The sequence below is a fragment of the Phascolarctos cinereus genome, unplaced genomic scaffold, assembly GCF_003287225.1.
Source record: "Phascolarctos cinereus isolate Bilbo 61053 unplaced genomic scaffold, phaCin_HiC Scaffold_5;HRSCAF=322, whole genome shotgun sequence".
Classification (NCBI taxonomy): domain Eukaryota; kingdom Metazoa; phylum Chordata; class Mammalia; order Diprotodontia; family Phascolarctidae; genus Phascolarctos; species Phascolarctos cinereus.
In genome coordinates, this window is record NW_027555958.1 from 467,852,713 (window position 1) to 467,874,072 (window position 21,360).

At 43.7% G+C, this 21,360-nt stretch overlaps 1 protein-coding gene across 12 annotated transcripts in view; it reads left to right on the forward strand.

Annotated features, from left to right (window-relative positions):
- Positions 1–21,360, forward strand: part of SGIP1 (SH3GL interacting endocytic adaptor 1) — a 299,844-nt gene that overhangs the window by 207,778 nt on the left and 70,706 nt on the right. For 6 of the 12 annotated variants that reach the window (XM_078156693.1, XM_078156695.1, XM_078156699.1 and 3 more), the window contains 4 exons: positions 3,063–3,108; positions 9,243–9,294; positions 12,452–12,537; positions 17,916–18,008. In XM_078156693.1, the coding sequence (XP_078012819.1) occupies positions 3,063–3,108; positions 9,243–9,294; positions 12,452–12,537; positions 17,916–18,008 (277 nt within the window). Of the gene's footprint in view, positions 1–3,062; positions 3,109–8,329; positions 8,355–9,242; positions 9,295–12,451; positions 12,538–17,915; positions 18,009–21,360 lie in introns of all 12 variants that reach the window. The other 6 variants (XM_078156694.1, XM_078156700.1, XM_078156701.1 and 3 more) reach the window with 2 other exon arrangements.

A 21,360-nucleotide genomic window follows, 5' to 3' on the forward strand; every position in this document is an offset into this window, starting at 1 on the left:
GTTGGGGAAAGCTTCCTAATAATGAGAGCAACCCCAAATTGGGCCTTGGTGGGTGGTGAGTGGTGTCACTGGAGGTCTTCGAGCAAAGGCCAGCTGAACACTTGTTGAGGCTGTGGAGATTCTTGTCTGACTCTTCGTGACCCCATTTGGGGTCTTCTCGGCAAAGCTACTGGAGCAGTTTGCCATTTCCTTCTCCAGCTCATTTTACAGATGAGGAAACTGAGGCAAACAGGTGAAGTGACTTGCTCAGGGTCACACAGCTAGTAAGAGTCTGAGGCTGGATTTGAACTCAAGAAGATGAGTCTTCCTGACTCTAGGTCCTGCACTCTATCCACTGCAACACCACCTAGCTACCCTTTCTTATGCTTATAATGTTATATAATTTGGATGCATGGTGGTATATATAGGAATCATTTCAGGAACAAGCATTTAGTAACCACCCACCATGTGTGGGCACAGTAACAGGAGCTAGGAAAAGAGTGATAAAAGTGGACCAGTGCCTGCCCTCAAGGTGCTTATATACAAAATAAATACATGATAATCTGGGGTTAGAGGGAAGGCTCTCATGGCTTTGGAAGCAGGAAAGCTAGAATATAGAGATGTGATTGAACCTGTGGCAGCTGATGAGATTGCCAAGAGAGTACAGAGAGAGAAGGAGAAGAGGACCAAGGACAGTGCCCTGTGGGACACTCACTGGAGGAATATACAGTGAAGGGAGAGGGAGAATGAACAGTCAGGCAGCAAGAGGAAAGCCAAGGACAGTATCACAAAGACCTAGGAAAGAGTGGGGATCCAGGAGGAGATGGTGATCGACAGTGTTGAAGGCTGCTGAGAGATAGAACAGGATGAGGATTGAGAAAAGGCTGTTTGAGGCAGAAATTAAGAGATCATTGTAAATGAGAGGGGGCAACGTCAGTCAAATTATGAGGTGGGAAGTGAGACTGCAGAGGGTTTAGAAGCAAGTAAGAGGATTAGATTTCACAGTTAAGAGATCATTGGTAACTTTGGAGAGAGTGATTTTGTTGAATAATGAGGCTGGAAGCCAGATGGCAAAAGGTTTAGAAGAGAGTGAAAGAAGGAGAAATGGAAGCACCTCATGTAGAAGACTTTCTGAAGTTTATCTGATAACGGGAAGAGGAATGGAGGACAGTAGATAGCTGGGACGATTTGATGGAGTGAGGGTTTTCTAATAGATAGCTGGGACGATTTGATGGAGTGAGGGTTTTCTAAGGAATGGGGCAACATGGAAATGTTTGGTAAGCAGCAAGCATGGAGCCAGTAGATTGTGAGAGATTAAAAAGAAGAGAGAGGGCATGATAGTGGGAGAAATATGCTGGAGAAGATGGGAGAGGAGGGGATCAAGGGTAAATGTAGAAGAGCCATAAAAAACAATTTTAAACTCTTTCTAAAAGTATAAAAAATAACTTCTAATGAGTTTAACCTAAAATAAGATCATAGTTGCAAAACAAGTAAGCTCCTTGAGGGCAGGGCCTATTTTTCATTCATGTCTTTGTATCCCCATCATCTTGCAGAAAGCCTTGCGTATAGTAGGTGGCTATTAGATGCATATGGAATTGCAAAAGGTGGTACAAAAATGCTATTAACTCAACATTCCTGGACTCTCTCAGGCTTCAGGATTTCTCTAGATAGCCACAACTGCTATTTGTAACCTACCTTTGGATGAGACTGGCTCCTCTTCAGGTATAACAGCCCCTGTGTCACCCCATTTTTGTGATACTAGCAAGTTTCCTCCCCCCACGTGGCTCATCTTTTCTCAAGTAGGTGACAGAGGACTTCTAACCAGCCAGTCCTTCCCAACTCTTATCTTCCTCTTGCTCCAATCATTTAAAAAACTGCGCCTTGGAGAGAAAGAGAAAAAGGGATAGACTGTGGGAGAGAGCCCCAGACCAAAGCAGAGGAGGAGTTACAGAAAGAAATGCCACCAGCCTAGCATAGGCAAGCGCCTCCCATTCACCAGATGCAGAGGAGTGAGCTGCCCCAGTTACCACCAGTTTCCTCACAAACCCAAGTTCTTGTGGATACTAGAAAAGGAGATGCAGAGAATCTTAGCTTCCATTTTGTTTAAGATCTGCTCTCAGGTTACTCCCTGGGGGAATGGGAAGTTTATTTATTTTTTTAGTAACTGCACATGCTATGAGTCTGGGGGACTAAGGGATACTTAGGATCATGGGACTCCACGTTTAAAGCTGGAAGAGTTCTTGATTATCCAGTCCAGCCACTTTATAGAAAAAAATAGGCCCAGAAGGGGAAAGCAGCGAGCCTATGGGACCAAAGCCAATTGGCTCCAAATTCTAGTCCCTCCTCTGACAGATCTTGGCCGTATGACCCTGGGCAAATCATTTACTTCTCATGCAACTTTCTAAGGCTCTGATGCAGAGAAAAGGCTGGCCTGCATTGGCAGAGGGAGTATCCCCACCTGGGAGTTCTCTTTCCCAATGGAATCACAGATTCAGTCCCTATCCTTTCTGCTGTATCATGCTGCTATCCTCTCCTGTCCGTCTCCACCACACTCAAAAACAATAACCTTCCTACACTCATAATGATGTGAAAAGTTGGCTTAGATTAGTAGCCTCCAGTCCCTCAAATCTCCTCTCATCTAGCTTCTTACTGGAGCCCTAAGGAGGAGCCATTAGGGATCTGCCCCAGGGTACTGACGCTGAAAGCCACCAGCCGACCTCAGAGTCCCACAGTGGGTGTTAGAACAGCTGGGCTTAGCAGCTAGTTAGCATCAGCATCGGCAGGAAGCCTCTGAGGCCATCCTACAAGATAGCATCCGCCTTGGTCCTCACTCCTCAGCAGGACCCTCAGTACCTTCTGTCCCTCTAGGTGGAGGATAGAGGAAGAGCTCTTCCCAAAAGCCATGCCATCTATCTCTTCATTTCCCAGCTGGCTGTACACCTGGGAACTCCTCCATTATGCCCCAACCTGGGACAGTTCTTGTGGGAGAGGGAGGGATCTATTGAGCGGGGATCTGCTTGGGTAACTGTGTGGAAACTTGAGGCTGCCCCAGTCTGTTTACTGTTCTGTCACTCTCTGACCAGGTATCTGTTCTCTCTTCCTTTTTGCTGATCACAGAGGCGAAGCCCGGTAAGAATTCTCACATTTTTTATCTTAACGTGGGTCATGAAAGCTTCCTGCAAAGGCACTGGGGGGAGGCTTGTTAGCTTTTAAGTGGGTCAAAGAGAGGGTACCTGAGGCTCCTGGGGAGGGCTAGCCCCGTCAGATACAGCTGCATCCTCTAAGGGCTCCTTACTGAGTACGGCCCTGAGTACTTCCTAATATCCCAGACCATGTCCAGGATAGATGATGATTCTAATCTCATCCCCTACTTGGGAACTCCAGCCATTAGGAGATATGTCAGGGGAACAAATCTGTGTAGGGGGTGTGTGTGTGTGTGTGTGTGTGTGTGTGTGTGATGTGATGTGGTATAGGGCTGGATGAAGGGTTGGGGAGAAGAGTCAAGATGACAATAAGGAAATTATCCCTTTTCATGATAACAATTGTTTGTCAGAACATGAGAACATAACCTTAGAATATAACCTTGGAATATAGCCTATGCAGGTCTATGTATAGGAATATATGAATATGACTTTAAAAGATTTTTTAAGAGAGAGTGCACTCCCAAAGTCATAGGATAGGAAAGAAGAGACCTCAGGGGTCATCTAGACCAACCCTCTCATTTTACAGAAGAGGAAACTACGGCCCAGAGAGGTTAAGTGATTTGCCCAAGGTCACAGGAATAGGAAGTGGCAGGTGGGTTTTGAATTCAGAGACTCTCATCCCAGCCTGTCTCTCCAATGTTTATGATTGCGTTCTGACAGTCAAATCTCATTGGTGTGTCTGAAGCATAACCTAACAGAAATCAGGACCTGGGAGGACATGATAAATTCTTCACATCATGAGCAGACAGAAACGTCTTTGTTTAGTTCCAAATGACTCCAATCAATCTGTTGATTACTCTGAGGATGCAGAGAGGTTCTCAAGAAAACCATATTCAACCTGTGTCAATCAGTTAGTGGATATTTCTTAGAAACAGGCGCTACCCCTCCTGCATAGTTAGTAGTTCTGTATTTGAACTTCATCGTTGTCCTAAGCCCAGTATCATATATTCTATTACTCAGGGGTTGGTTAGCCAAATTGGGAATTATCTTAGCCCAACATTTCAATGAAATTAGACAATTGGAAAACAGCCCTTTGAGGGGAGGGGGGGAAGATCTCAATATCAAATTAAGTGACATCAAAATCTCAAAAAGCATTGTCTCCTGGGGAGAGAAGGGCCTCAATTCAAACTTGATTTTTAAAAATGTGATTTGGTAGAATTCCATTTGTGTGCAAATGCCTAGACACAGAGCCCCAACTAGCTGGTGGCCCTTTCCATCCTTTGCCAAGTACTACCAAGTACATTCAAGCATCGTTCAACAGTTGACTTGCAGAAGAACCCATTTTCCTGGGGATTCAAAGATCTGAAGTTGGAAGGGAGGTATTTAGGCCATTTAGACCAACCCCCTTATTTTATAAACAAGGAAACCGAAACTCAAGAAAGCTATGACTTGCCCAAGGTCATACTGGTACAGTGTCAGAGGGAGAATTAGAACTTGAGCCATCTGACTCCACTTTCTGCTTCTGTAACTTGCTTTTCTAATGGCAAATTAGGATATACATCATTGGAATCTTAGAGCTTTTCCCCAAAATGCATGTTCTTTATGTCACCTGAACTTCTAACCAGTGAAATGTTCTCCTATATGGGTCCTGTGTTGCGTACACATAAATGGGGGTTACACAATGAAAGAACTACAGAGTAAAAAGAGACCTCAGAATTTACCTGGCCTGGGCCTAGCCCCAAAGAAAAGCCCATCTACAAAATGCCCCAAAAAGCTCATTGCCCCAACTCTATGCCAGCCTTCCATGACTGGAAGCCCCCTGCCTGCCAAAGCAGCCCAAGCATTTTGTGAGCAATTGAAATTGGAAGCATTTACTTATTTTGAACCAAAAATATGTTTCCCAGTATTCTCCCCCACCCCCACCCCATTAGCTTGGGCTGAGAAGAACACATTTTTACCACGTGAGAACCCTTCAAATACTTGAAGAGAGATATCATGTGCCCCCCTGACTCTTTACTTCTCTAGGCTAAATATTCTCAGTTCCTTCATCAAATCCTCAATCTGAGCAGAGCAGAGTAGCAGGACCCTCACTGCCTCTCAGTCCTGAGTGTTCCACCTCCATGCAGACTAGGATTCCATTGGCTTTGGGAGAGGCATATCTGACATCTAAGCTATGTTGACCAGGCACTAAAACCTCCAGATGCTTGTTCACATGAACTACTTTCTAGAGTTTAGATGGAGACCCCCAGCATCTCGTACAATGGGTAGCACATAGTAGGTCCTTAGTAAATGTGCTGATTGCATTTAATAGAACTAGACCAGGGTCTTTCCCCCATTGCTTTTATTTATTTTATTTATTGTTCAACAATAAATGTTTATTATATGAATTCTGAAAACTAGGGATGGGAAAAAATCTCCAGGAATTTTAGATTTGGAGTAGTTTCATGGATACTGTGATTTGAAAAAAGAAAGGCAGATTATGTTTAAAAAGAAAAGTAAAAAATTGTGCATTGGATGAAACAAAGGAAACTTTTTCAGCTTGAAAAAGAAAAGTCTTCAAACAATAACTTAACGAAGTATTGGTTAAGTGCCTACAATATGCCAGGCTTAGGGGACACACAATAGTTGTCTTCAAGTTATAAGGAAGGGTAGGGGTGATTCAAAAGGTCAGATCTTAGCTTGATGCCAAGAAGAGCTTCTTACCAATAAAAGCTGTCCACAAGAGGCATGGTCTGCTTTGGGAGGCAGTAAGTTCTCCAGGACTGAAGGTCTTTGAATGCAGGTTGGATGGCTTGTATTGGAGATGGTGTAGAAGCAACTGGGCTCTTCTTAAACATGGATTAAACCAGATATGACTTCAGAGGTTTCTTTCAATTCTGAGAGGCTAGGATTCCATGACAGGAGTCCTAACCCCACTGATGTAGAAGGGTTATTATTGGCCCCACTATTCTGATGGGCTGCTGCATGTCCTTTGACAGCCTGTTAACCTTATGATACACTTGCTTGGGCGTAGAAAATGAGAAAGTTGTTCTTTCAGACTATTGATAAAATTAAAAAACCCTTTCCCCTGACAACAGTCTTCATTTCTGTTAGTCAACGGCAATCCTCTGGTCTACACCAGTCATAAGCCTTTCTGGGTTTGGCTTGTCAGAGGAGAAATGGACTCAGGGCTCTAGAATGACAAAAATGGCAGAAAAGTATCCAGAAGGCTGGTTTGAATGCATGGATTTAATGCTCCCCCTTCTAGGAATAATCCTCACTTACAGGAACTAAAGCAAGATTTTTATGGATTCTGTTGAAATCAAATTGCTTACTGCATCCCATAGTGAAGCAATATTAGACCCACTGTCTAAACCCCATCTTAGAAATCAGGAAGGGAGGGGGATTTCTCGTAGAAGGAGTCCTGTCAATGCTTTGTTTTTGTAAGAATGTCCTGTATTAGTGATACAAGTAATTTTTCCAGATGGCTGCACCAAAGGATATAGTAATAAGTTCCCAAGAGATCATGGATACACAGCTCCTAATTACTACGAGGGAGACCTTCAGGCTAAGTTGTGAAAGAGGAAAATATTTTTTATTTTCTTCTGCCTGATATTCCTAGTATATTCTTCCCACATGGGAATCCCACAGTCTATTGCCCAGGATTCAACTATCCTTATGTTGCCTCCCACCAGTTCAAGGCAGTGATACCCCCACCACTCCACACACACACACACCCCAAGCCTACTTTTCCATTACTCCTCCCCCAATCAAAATGTATCAGTCCAAAGTCCCATTTTCTCATAGCCTTGCTAAGGGACTAACCAGCTTCTTCTGATCAATAAACCCAAACTTAGGTGTTACCGGCTGCTAGTGGCTTAGTGACTTATTCTTCCCTCCGGAGGGACTCCTGAAGACAATGCCTCAGCCAAAAGCATTGTTTTCTTACTGTTATTATTTCCAGTGTTGTGGCAAACAAGTCAAGAGAGGCAGATAGCTCGGAAATGAGGAGACTTTTCAGAAAGCCCCTCAGATAGAAGGCTAGACAGTTCTCTGCCCATAAATGACTAGTTCTGAGAATTATGTTTAGTTCAGCAAGCCCTTCTTAAGCACTGCTAGCACTGTGCTATGTGCCAGAGACACAAACACAAAAATGAAAACAGTCCTTGCCCTCAAGGCACTTACATTCTATTGGGATGAAACAATCTGACAAAGAAATACAAATTTTTTTCGAAATATAGGAAGGAAAGAGCAGTAGCAACTGAGAAAAGGGACAAGAGCAGGGATAGTCTCATGGACTTGACCCCTGAGCTGAACATTGAAGGGAGGTAGGAATTCCAGGAAGTGCCAGGGAGGAGGCAGAGCATTCCAGGCATGGGGCGCCCACCACGGGTGTGATGGATTGCCCACTGGGAAACAGCTAGTGAACTGGTTTGGCTGGAATGAAGAGAGGGGCTCGGTATACCCATTATTTTAATGACAATGTAGCTTCGGGTCATGGCTCTGCTTTGCCCTCCCTCTTTCCACCTGTACTTGTGTGGGCGGTCTTCCTACTCAACACACCTGTTAGTATCTTAAGGGATGTACCCAGTCTGTGTGAGATTACTCCAAGTCAAGCAGGATCCTTCATCTAGACCAGAGTTTTCAAATATTGAAAGCACTGGAGGGGGCACGTGTCATGTTGATCCAATTTTCATTTTCTTAGAAATTGGAAGATTTTTTTTAACGGAAATAATTTATGATCTTGTGTCCAACAATCATGATCAAAGCCAGTCTAAGTACCAGTCCCACCCAGATAACAGATTTATTTGGCTCAAAAATCTTGACTTGCCTTTCTTTTCTTTGTTTCTTTCTTTCTTTCCTTGCTTGCTTCCTTCTTCCCTCCCGCTCTTATTTCCTTCTTTCTCCTCCTCTCTTTTCTCCCTTCTTCCTTTTTTCTTCCTTCCCTTCTCCCCCTCTTTTCTTTCCCTTCCTTCCTTTCTTCCTCCTCTCGTTTTTGAGCTAACTGTATTTTCTTTGGTTTAAATATAAAACAGATTTCTGTGTGTGCATGTGAGCTTGTGGTCCTGCTGTGTAATCCTCAATTTGAGCTCGGTTTCAAGTGAAACCCCATTTTCCCTCTTTGCTTTTGCTTCTTTGCCCAGCTTAATTGAAATGACAGAAATGTGCATATTATGCCAAATATTATATGTGGTCCTGATCCTTATAGTATCTGTTTCTAATTCTAGGGTGCAATTAAAAGGAACTTATCCAGTAAGTATGGCTCAGATTCCAGATCTAGAGGACATCCTGTCCAGGGAATATCTTCCCAAAAGAGAGTCCTGTGTGTATGTGTATGTGTGTGTTAATCTAGACTCAGGCTCAATTTCTGAAGCCTGCTTAGAACTCATTTCTCTTCCTTTACAGCAGAGAAAACTCAATGATGCCAGGAAACTCCTGTGGGCTCTGTGCTGCCTATGTCTAAATTCTCCCAACCAATGTGGCTTGGCATTTCTGCCAGAGCTGATGCCTTGGGCAGCCTGCTTCCCCACTGGTGCGGCTCCATGGACATTTAGTTTCTGAATTAGGTGAAACAGACCTCACGATGGGAAGAGGGATGGGGGAGAACAGAACTGAACAGATCTTATACTCTCGTATTGGCAAGGCCAGTTAACCAGAGCAATGAAATGGGATACAGTCTCTGGTAGAATTCCCTTAGAGTGATAGGTACAGGCTGGATCATACAAAATGAGTGAGTATATTCTCCAGTTTCTGGTTTTCTTGGCACCTCAGCAAAGGAAGGGCAGCAGTTGGCATCCTTTACACTCTGGCTTAGCAGCTCCTCAAGGTAAACGATTGATGAGCAAACTCATCTGCTAAAACCCTGACAAAGGGGAATCTTCTCATTGTGGGCTGAATATGGCAGTTTAGGGGGCCAATAAAATTTGATTCAACCCAGATAAAGGAATGCAACATACATGAGTGGACCAAAGGTGCTCTCAGACCTGGGCTATTGCATGATAAGTGTTTGAATGTAGAGTGATTTTGTATGTATCCAGTTGGAGCTCAAACTTGCATGTATATCTAAATGTAGCTCATGTAGGAAGCCCCAGTGGAAGAAGATAGAACGGCTCTAAATCTATGTTTTATCCTGTGCCACAGGTGAAGAGGTAGCAAGACCCCGACGCTCAACACCCACACCAGAGCTTGTAAGGTGAGTATGAGACTCATTAAGCTTTGTGCAAAATCAGGAGCATAAGTTACCAATTAACAACTCCTTTCTGATCTGAATTGTACCCACGACTACCTGTTAGTATGAGGTCTGGCTACAGATGAGTCTGTAAGATAACTTAATTTCTCCTAAGTGTTGTTCCAGGGAGCCCTGCCTGGAAGGGTTAGGTCATTCTCACTGGAAGCCCCAATTACTTTCCCTCGTTCTGTCTCATGCAAGGTTTTCCTCAGTGTGTGAGTCAAGTGATTAGAAAAGACAGTTATGTTGCCCACAGAGTGATAGGTGTTGGGTTTAGACCTTGGTTCAAATCCTGGCTCTGCTCTTCAGGGGGAAGGAGGTGACCTGGATATCAAGGACATCCCTTCCAGCCACAGATCTGGGATTCAGAGTCACTGAACATCTTTGAGCCTCAGTTTCTACATCTGTAAAATAAAAGGGTTGGGCCAGATGACCCGAAGGATCCCCTCTGGATTGAGATCTATGGTCGTTGGAGCCATAACTAGTAATTTCAGGATCATGAGTGGAAAGTAAGAATCGTGTCTAGGACCAGCAGCAAGAATCCCACTTTGTCATTCACCATGAGGAAAGGACAAGTAATGAAGAAAAATTCAATTAAGTGGGAAATGGGGGTAGGGTGGTGAGATTAGTCACTGTAGTGCCCACTGAGGTAGGCTATGCATGAGTTTGGCACCTTTTAGATTTCTGCACCCAGAGAAAACCTCTGGTTAGCTTGCCCTAGGTACAGCCTGAGTCTTGTACTTTGTAACAGGTGTGTGCTGGATATCAGGCATGTATGTGTTACAGTATGCATGTGTTCTGGTCAGGAAGATAGTTAAATATTTATGATTCCTAAATAGGACCAGGTCCTCCCTAGAATCTTCTCTGCTTAAGAAGTTATTAGTATTACATGGGAAAAGAGAGATGCCTAAAGATAGCATGCTTCCTTATGCTTAATCAGACAGATTGGACAATGAAAACAAGTTGTGATCATTGGGACCTAGTTTTAGAGCTGGATGGGGCCTGAGAGATCACCTGGTCCACCTGTGTTGATTAGTTTGCTCTGTGCCAAGTACTAGGGATATAAAGACCAAAAACAAAAAAATAAAAGAAGAAGAAGGCCCTGGGTTCAAGAAGCTTACACTTGAATGTGGGAAACAACATGTAAATAATTAGGTACGTACATGATGTGGACAGCGTAATGGAAGGCAATCTCAGAGTGAAGGTTTACGAAAGCCTCATTTTTCAAAGTAGGAAACAGAGCCCACCAGAAGAAGAGAGATTAATTGTCCAAGGTCACAATGCTAACGAAGACAACAGCTGGGATTCAAACCCAGGTCCTCTGATTTCAAATCCAGGGTCCTTTCCACTCTACTTCACTATTATCTCTATTGGAAATTTTTGTTTTAAATCTAGGATGCTGACTGTCCTTTCGCTCATCCTATAAATCGCCCAGTGAGTTTGATAAGCATAGGGCTCTTGTTAAGACCAACGTAGTCCTCTACAAAGATGCCTTGAGATTGTGCAACTCTTCATGACCCTATTTGGGGTTTTCTTGGCAGAGTTACTGGAGTGGTTTGCCATTCCTTTCCCCAGCTTATTTTACAGATGAGGAAACTGAGGCACACAGAGTGAAGTGACTTGCCCAGGGTCACACAGCTAGTAAGTGTCTGAGTCCAGATTTGAGCTTCCTGACTCCAGATGCAGCTTTCTGTGCACTGTGGTGCCCCCTAGCGGCCCATATACTCCCAATATCAGTTTTCAACTTAACAAGCATTTATTAAAGCTTCTACTCTGTGCTAGACACTGGAGATTCAAAGACAAAAATAACAGGTCCTGCCTTCAAGGAGCTTACATTCTGCTGCGCTGTTATGCTCTACAATGCCGCTATTTCATCTGGTTGTATAGAATCATGATGACCAAAAATAATTAACTTTCCTCCGATTTTTTTCTCTGTCATCCACATGGCTTGGGTGTATTCAGCACCCTCAGATTTCTTGTTCTGCAGGTAGAGCTGGGATTCCACAATCCCATTTGTTGGCCAGACCTAGAGCATTAACTCCCCATGACACACATGCAATCCAAGAATTTACTAAGCTTTCATTTAGATACAGCCTTAAAGAGTCCATGGGAGTCATTTAAGACATGAGGGAAAAAGGATGGTAGGGCTCTCTTCCCCACATGTAGCTGAGGGATCAAATGAGATCCTGAAGAGTTAGGATTGCCAAATCCTGCTTCCAGCCCACACGCCACTCACCTGGTTCCCCTGATGTCTCACGTCAGGCAGGGCACTGGGTCTCTCAGTCTTGGGCAAGAGTATGGAAGTCAGCAAGCAGTCAACATGGCATGTGTGGACAGGGAATTGGGAAGACTGGAATTTGAATCCTACCTCGGACGCTTAATGATAGCTATCATTTACATAGACCTTTAAGGTTTCCAAAGTGCTTTGTAAATATTAGCTAATTTTGTCTTCACAGCAACCCTGGCCCCATTTTACAGATGAGGCCACTAGAGTCATATGCTTTGGGCAAGTTGTTTACTTCTCTCAGCCTCCATTGCCTCCTCTGTAGAACACAATGATTGGATTCAATGGCTTTCAAGGTTCCTTCCAGTCCTAATCTATGTTCTACTTTATTGTGCTGAGCACGGGGATGCAAAGAATGGCAAAAACACTGTCCCAGCCACCAAGAAGTCACAATCAAATGTAAATGACCCTGTACACACAGGCTAGAAACAGAGGAGATGGAAGGCCTGGGCAGGGGAGAAGGCAGAGGGGAGGTAGGCAAAAACATCCCAGATGCTGTGCTCAGGGGGTGGGATAACAGAGAGAAAAATTACCCTTGCCCTCAAGCATCCTCCATTCTCCTGGGGGTAGATGAAGCCCAACACATAAACAGATAAATATTTTCATGGCTATGAGAAGGAGGAGGAGGAGGAGATTTTTGAAAACTAAGAGAATCGGGACAAGTACACTTATAGACGTATGTGCATACGCACACATACACACACATACACACACACAATCCCTACCTCACCAAAATAAATATTTCAGAAGCTATGTGACAATCAAGTATTTGTCACACTACCCAGGGTATTAACATTGTCATCTTTTCTGCATTTGCCTTGGATGTGTGTGATCTAGCAAGAAACCTCCCGATGACCCCACGGCCCTGGCCCCGCTGTTTGGTCCTCCATTGGAATCGGCATTCGAAGGGCAGAAATCTGAAGGTAGGAAGCCCCCTGCCTGCCCCGCCCCCCACAGAGGTGCCCAATCCCAGCCTAATGTGTCTTTGTGTTCCAGTGCCTAGCATGGTGCCGGGCACAAAGTAGGAGCTTAATAAATGCTTATTGGCTTACTGGCTAACTCATGGAAAGGGGAGGCATTAATGAAAACTAAATTAAAACCTTTCCTCCCTCCCACTCCCATATTAAAAGTCAAAGGTTTGCTACCAGAAGCACCCACCATCCATCCTCCCCCAACCATCCACAAATACTATAAGGCCTTGGAAATATCACAATGAACTCATGGAGTCAGTTGCCTAAAAATCATGATTCACCAGTGATTCAGAGTGACATCATCTGGGATGTCCTGGGTGACAGGGGCAAGAACATGGACCTACTCCCCTTTCCCTTTGTCATGTTCTTTGAGGTGTGCGTGCTCTCAGGTTCATGAATTTTTATTCCATCACAATATGAGAAGCAGCACCAGTCAATAAACATTTATTAAGTGCCTACTGTGTACCAGACCCTGTGCTAAGCACTGAGAATACAAAGTGGCAAAAGAGTGGCTGCCCTCAAGGAGCTTGCAATCTAAAGGAGGAGAGCATGCAAACAGCCTCGTACGAATAAACTACAAACAAGATCAAATGGGAACAGAGGAAAGGCACTAGAATTTGGGGGTGGTGGGAAAGGCTCCCTAAAAAAAGGTAAGTTGGTGTAGTGGATAGCCTGGACTTGGCTAGATTTGGCTTTCAGTCTCTCTTCAGACACTTCTTAGCATCTGCGCTAGCCAGATCATTACACTTCACTGTGAAATGAAGGGCCTCAGTTTCCCCATTTGTGAAATAAAGGAGTTACACTCAGTAACACCAAAGATCCCTTCCAGGCCTGGATCTATCATCCTGTGACATCACTAGAGGCCACATGTTGGTTGGCTCACAACCAGTATCACTGACAGGCTGAAAAACCAGCAGTTATTCATTCATAGTTGGCCAACTGAGAAATAGAGCATTTCGGGAAGAAACGAGCTCATGAGTTTTAACCGTCCTGCTGGACTTGTGTAGAGATCAAGCATGGCAAGGTTAAATTTCATCTGGGCTTAAATAACTTAACTTAGTCATGACTGAGATAATATACACTCTGCTCTCAAGGGACAGACTCTGCTTCCCAAGTCTAAATTTCTGCCAATGCCTAGGGCCGCTGGGAGGAGAGATAGGATGTATCCTTAGAACATTCCATTTGGCTCAGCTGAGCTGTGGGCCATCTGTGTGATGAAACCCACAGGACCATTAGATGGAGGCAGGAGGGAGATAAGTGCAGAACATATTAGACCTGGGAGGCTGAAGGTATTGGGATGCTTAGCCATGGAAATATGGATATGAATTTCACTGCAGGTTCCTTTAGAGACTTACACGTTAAATGGTGTGGCTTTCTTTGTACTGTTGATGTGGGGGACAGAACAGGGGACTCACTGAGCCACACCTGACTTTTTGTGGCTAGAACAGTTTCATTTCAAAAAATGGGATTTGACTGGCCATGTTTCCACGTAATAATTAGTTAAAATAGAATTCTGTTATGTCTATATCTGTGTTAGACAGATGAAGACCTCAAATCTAATATAAAAATACAACATTTCATCTTAAAAACAAAATTAGGAGCTGGGGGTTACAAAGCCAAACCCAAAACAATCCTAGCCTCCTAAGGAGCTTTCTACTGAGGGGATGTGGGTAGGGACTGGACTTCCATTGTTAGTGGGAACTCCTGGTTCAAGAAACTTCCTCTCCCAGTGCAGGTAAGCACCCTCTCTAATGACTTGGACTTGACTAGAGCCCTAAGAAGTGAAATGACTTGCCCAGAGTCACACAGCAAGTGTCAGAGGGAAGATTTGAACCCAGATCTTTTATCTACACAGAGGATGCAATTCCCCACCCCTCCCCCCCCAAAATATGAATCTTAGGTAGCGAGATGATGATAATCAGGATGTAATTATAAAGCTAAAAAGGATTTCTAACATAGAACATCTTTTACTTCAGATCCAGTAGACCTGAATTCTAATTCTGCCTTACACATTGACTATAGTTTATGATTTTGGTTAAGCCTTTCTCTGCCTCAATTTCCTCACCCATAATTGGGGATGACACCTCCCTCCCTGTGTTGGTATGAGGATCAAGCAAGATGGTAATGGTAAGGTGCTTTGCACACCTTAAAGTGCTACATGCTTGCTAACTCTTATTATTAGTATTTATTAGTGTTATTATTATAGAAGGCCTGCACAGAGAGAGATGATGTGATATAAGGGATGGAGCACAGGACCTGGAGTCAGAAAAAACCTGGGCCACTTTCTGGCTGTGTGATCCTGGGCAAGAGGCTTAACTCCTTGGGGCCTCAGTTTATCATCATCATCATCATTATTATTATTATTATTATTATTATTATTATATTATTATTATTATTATTATATTAATAGCTAGCATGTATATAGTGCTTCAAGGTTTGTAAAGTGCTTTATAGATATCATTTCAGTACATCCTCATAACAACCATGGATGCTATTATTATTCCCATTTTGTACAAGGCAAAACTGAAGCTGAGAAAGGTGATGTTGACTTGCCCAGGGTCACACAGCTAGTAAATGTCTGAGGGAGGAGTCAAACTCAGGTCTTCCTGACTCTAAGTCCTATACTCTGTCCACTCTGCCACCTCAGGGCCTCCTCAAAAATGACCTGCGAGCTCCCTCTATTAAGTTCGATATGATAGACCTCTGGAGAAAAATTGAATGGGGATAGAAAGGAATGTGCCTTTTCCTCAGTGGTACATGGCACCAGCACAAAAACTGTCTATGTATTAGGGCATAAAAATCTCATAATCAAATGCAGAAAGGAAGAAATATGAAGCGCATCCTTTTCAGATCACAATCCAGTAAAAATTACATTTAACAAAGGACCATGGAAAGATAGGGTAAAATTTAACTGGAAACTAACTCCAGATCCATGATCATCTATGAGTGCCAGACTCAGGAAGAGCTGAGTTCAAATCCCAGTTTGGGTGTTTCTTAGCTTCGTGAGCCATAGATGGACAAGCACCTTCATTTCTTAACCTCTTCAGCTATAAAGTGACACCTATAGCATCTCCCCTCACTGGTTTGTTGTGAGGTTTGAATGAGATCGTGTACGTAAAGTGCTGTAGTGACAAGAACTTTTATTAAGCACTGACTGTGTACCAGAGGCTGTGCTGGGTGTTGAGGAGATGAAGACAAATACGGAAGGATGGCGCCTGCTTCCTAAGGGCTCACATTCCTCGATGCTGCACAGGCTGAGGAGAGAGTCTGGCCCCCCTCCCTGGTCTCTGTCACTCACAAAAGTTTTGCTTCCAGGTTCAGCCTTGGCATTGTGCGTACCCACAAAGCCCCTCCCTCCCTTCTCCTTGCCTTCTGCCCTGCCCCTTTTCCCTTGCTGCCTTTATTTATGACCTGACCGAAAGAACAGAGAGCGGTAATAAAGAAATCATCATTCCAATTTCTTTGAAATTGAACCAAGTGGGAGGAGAAATAAGAAGCCAAGTCTATTGAATACCTTTCTGGTCTGGTGTCGGATTGCCTTTGGCCCTGCTTATTCTTGGACTCCTCGTCACAGGCTTATTTTTCATGACTTAAGACCTGGAACATTTGCCAAGTATTCTCAGCTTCAAGCTTGGAGTTAAAAAGAAAAAATCTTGATGAAATGAACAAAGGCCTTCCCTGGTTCCAAGCCCTTTGAAAACGCAGAACTAACCACCGGTGTGTTATAGCGTGTTATTATCAAAAATAATCACTGGCATTTACATAGTGTTTAAAGTTTGCAGTGTTTCACTCTTCGGTGTTTGTTCATCTCATCCTTACCACTACCCCGTGAGGTAGGCATTGCAGCTATTAGTATCCCTATTGTGCAGATGAGGAAACTGAGGCTCAGAGAGGTTAAAATGACTTGCCCGAGGTCACACAGCTTACCACCACAAGTATCAGAAGGAAAATTTGAACCCAAGTGTTCCTAACTTCAAGTACAACAATCTGTCCACAACTTCACTCCCCACCACTTGCCGCCATTTTCACAGACAAGGAAGTGATACCCCACGCAGCTGTTAGCACTTGCCTTTTCAACCAGCAGCAGAAACTTCATTGCTGACAAAGGGCGAGTCTCACCAGGAATGTGCCCTGAGGTGATTATTTGGGAGGAAAAGATTGTAAGTGCTTTAAAACAGCTCAAGTATTATAAAAATGCTAGCTGACATCATAATCACCATCATTTGTATTAATCAGGCAGCTCGATGATGCACTGGATCGAGTTCTGGGCTTGGAGTCAGGAAGATCTGAGTTCAAATCCAGCCTCAGACACTTACTAGCTGTGTGACCCTGGGCAAGTCACTTTGCCCTGTTTGCCTCAGTTTCCTCATCTGTAAAATGACATGAAGAAGGAAATGGCCAACCGCTCCAGTGTCTCTGCCAAGAAAACCCCAAATGAGGTCATGAAGATTTGGATATGACTGAATTGTAACAACAACAACAACAACTATTATTATTATTGGTGGTGGTGGTGGTAATAGTAGTAGTAGTAGTAGTAGTAGTAGTAGTAGTAGTAGTAGTAGTAGTAGTAGTAGTGGTAGTAGTAGTAGTTGTTGTAGTGGCATACAAAAAGAGAAGCAATGTCATATAAAGGACAGAGCACAGGGCCTGGAATTAGGGTTACATATACATTCATAGTCTTATGAAATAGGAGTGATAGACTGAACTTTTTCAAGCTAATTAATTGACCCTGGGGAGAAAATAATACTCAACTTAAAAAGAAAATACGCTATTGTGCTATGAGAAATGATGAGCAGGTGGACTTCAGAAAAACCTGGGAAGACTTATATGAACTGATGCTGAGTGAAATGAGCAGAACCAGGAGAACATTGTCCACAGTGACAGCCGCATTGTGAGATGACTGACTTTGATAGACTTGGCTCTTCTCAGCAATGCGAGGTTCTAAGACAATTACGAAAGACTCAGGATGGAAAATGCTACCTACATCCAGAGAAAGAACTGTGGAGTCTGAATGCAGATGGAAGCAGACTATTTGCTCTCCTTTTCTTTTGTTGTTTTGTTTTATTGCTTCATTCTCATGGTTCCTCCCATTAGTTCTAATTGTTAAGTCATGACTAATGGGAAAATATGCTTAATATAAATGTATAAGTAGAGCTTATATCAGATTGTATGTTGTCTTGGGGGAGAGGGGAAGGAGGAGGGGAGAAAATTTAAAACTCAAAATCTTCAGAAAGTGAATGTTGAAAACTAAAAATAAATTATTTTTTAAAAAAAGAAAAAAATATGGAAATTCTTAGTATTGGTTGTAATTTTTCATTCTGTGTCCTCAGTTCCTTTAGATCAGCCTGAGATATGGGGTTCTGTCCAACCAATGAATCCAAGCCTCGAGTCTCCAAAGTTAACAAGACCTTTTCCCACTGGAAGTAAGTTAAGTGTCTGTTTTGTCTGAAAAAATGTGACTCATTTTATATTCTGTCTGCCCGGAGAATTGGACAGCTGTCAGAAACTCTAAGCTCCTTACTGATGCTGCCTTAATATTAAGGAGTCTATGTAATGTTTAAGGTATGCTTTAGCTTCATGGGGCCTGCAGCAAGGAAAAGATTTCCTCACTCTTGGCCAGCCCTTCAGCCAGGGAAGGGGAATCCAGTGACTTCAGGGCATCTTCAGGATACACCCCAGGATGACAATGCCTCACAATAAGGCCTTGCCCTCTGGAGGGCAGGGCTAGAGAGAGACCTCAGTTTTCTTGGTATAGGGAAGTCCTTGGCATAGGGTGAGGAAATGCTCTCTTCCACTGCAGGTCAGCACTTTTCTGCACAGCTTAGAATCATAGTGTGGCCTAGAGCACTCAGATTCAATGACATGCCTAGGATCACACAATGCCAGAGTCAGACTTGAACCCAGAGCTTTCTGACCTTCTCTGCTATGCCCCAGAGAGCACAGACAGTACAATAATTCTGTCCTGAGCCAGTGACTGAAGCTTCAGGTGCTGGACAAGATACACAAGACTCACCAATTCACTCAGGGAAGAATCACAGAATTTTAGGTTTGCAAGAAGCTCAAAGTCCCCTTAGCCCAACTTGTGGTCAAACAAGAATCCTCTCTACGATGCACCCATGGGGTAAGCCAGCCTGGGCTCAAAGATGGCCTTCTGTGAGGCCAAACGCACGACCTCCCAAGGATGCCCATTCCAATTAGCCAAGCTACAAGCACCTTTTCTAGGTATTGGGGCTACATGCTAGGTATTGGGGCTACAAAGCCAAAAAAAGTCCCTGTTTTCAAGACTTTGGGGGTGGTTCTATTTAGGAAATTTTTTGTTATGTGAACTCTAACTCTGCTTCTTATCATCACATCAGAAGGAGCAGTATCCCTACACATAAACACACACACACGCACACACACACACACACACACACACACACACACACCACACACACACACACACAGAGCTTCATCCCACTCCTCTAGGGGATGTGGTGTTCGGCTTCGTTGATCTTTACAATCCCATTGCAGGTAGAGTCTGGAATTCTTGCCAGTATACTAGCAATGTCAAAATCTACCCAGCCTCTCCGTCAGAACTGAGACTAGGCAGACAAGAGGGCACTGAGCAGAGGTCAGCATCCTCAGGAGATGGGACAGCTCCTCCATAGCTGACTGGAGATGGGTAGAGGGATTTCCCCAACCCCCACCTCTCTGTCTTTGCACCGGCTGTGCCCCATGCTTAAAATCCTCTCCTTTCCCATTTCTGCCTCCCAGAATCCCTGGTTCCTTCAAAACCCAGCCCAGTGCCAGCTCCTGAAGGAGGTCTTTCCTGATCCAACCTGCCCACACACACATACCCCAAGCTGTTTGTGCTCTCTTTTTAAAAATTAGCTTTATTTACTTAGCTACATGATGGTATATCTCCCCTAATTCCCTGCAAGACTGAACTTAACCGCCATCTTCTATAAAGGGCCTTGCCTGGTGTCGCCAGCACCAATAGTCCCCAGCAGAAATGACTTTGAATTAATTTTGTACCTGTATTCACTTATCTGTGCACATGTTTTTCCTCCCCAGTAGAATACAAGCTCCCTGAGGGCAAGGACTGTTTTGTTTTTGTCTTTGTACCCTTGGTACATATCTCAGTGCCTGGCACAAAGCTGATGCTTTTTAAATATTTGTTGAGTTTAATTACATTGAAGAGAAAGATTTCTGTGATATCGTGGAGGATGGAGAGCCAGACTTGCCTGAAAGATGGGGCTCCATGACACCCTCAGCCACCCCTGCCATGCTCATGGCAGCTCTAACTACCTCATATTCCATTCATGTTCTAAGCAAAGGTGACGAGTTAAACACTGTGCCCAGAAAACCCATGCGTGAGATGATGAGGTTGAACTCAATGGTCGGTGAGGTCATCTTCAGCTCTAGATCTTATCAGCAGTTACAGCAATACCCAGCACATAGTAGGTGCTTCATCAATGTTTGCTGGCCATCATCCCCAAAGTGAAGTTAGGTTTGTCACTGGGAGAAAGAGAAGAACAAAACCATGGAGGGTCAATGGAGCTCTCCCATCCTGTCTTCTCCTTTGTCTGAGCCTGCCTGAAATAATGGAGAAGGAGGAAGGAGAGAAAACAGAGGCAAGAGTCCAGATGGGAAGGAACAGCTGGGAGCACAATTCAAATCAATCAGCATTTATTAGGCACCTGCTGTGTGCCAGACACTGGGCTCTGTGCTTGCTGACTGACTGAGTGACCCCCTCCAACCAGACTGGGAGTACTCAGAGACCCTGGGGATGGATTCTAATGCTTGTTTCAGTTTACAGTGTGTACCAGGCCTCTATTTAGAAAGTCTCCATGCCAACAGCAGGAGATGAGGGAGAGCAGGTGATGGGAGGGCTCTCCTTGGTGGTCTCCAGCCACTCCTATTTGGGGCTTAGAATAAGAGCCAGGTGAATGGAGCTGTCACTGCCTCTCCCTGATGCTCCTCCAGAATGACCCTGGCTCCCTTGTGCACCTGCCGACCTCCCAGCCTGGGCTCCCCAAGGAGCACCACCCCTGACAGCATCCTTAGGGCTCTGCAGTAGGATTCCACTTCCTAGGGAACATAGTTGATCCATGAGCAAGCATTTATTAAGCACCTGCTGTGTACAAGGCACTGCACTTGGTACTAAGGATCCGAAGACAGTCCATACAGAAGGAGCTTGCAGTCTAGCCAGGGGAAGACGACGTGTGTCTATCAATCAATCATCTGTCCTACATGCCTACATATCTATCATCTGTCCAGCCAGCCATCTACCTATCTACATAGCTCTACCTATATCTATCTATCCATCCATCTTTCTATCTATTTATCCACCTCTCTATCAATCTGTCTAGTGCCTTCCCTTTGTTAATTACTTCCCATTTATCCTATGTATAGTTTGATGCATGTGTGTGCGTATGTGTGTGAGTGTGTGCATATATATATATATATATATACACATATATATATATATATATATATATATATATATATATATATATATATATATATATCATATGTTTGTCATCACGTTGCCTTCCCCCTTAGATTATACAATTCTTGTTGGCAGAGACTTTTACCTCTTTTTACATCCTCACAGCTTAACAAAGTGCCTGGCACACAGGGGGTGTTTAATAAATGTTAATTGATTATTTATATATATGTATGCATACATATGTACAAAACAGATTGTTGTATCAAATAAGATGAAAAGATCAGATTTAAAGATTACCCAGGAGCTGAGGAAGATATACTGCTACAAAAATAATCCATCTT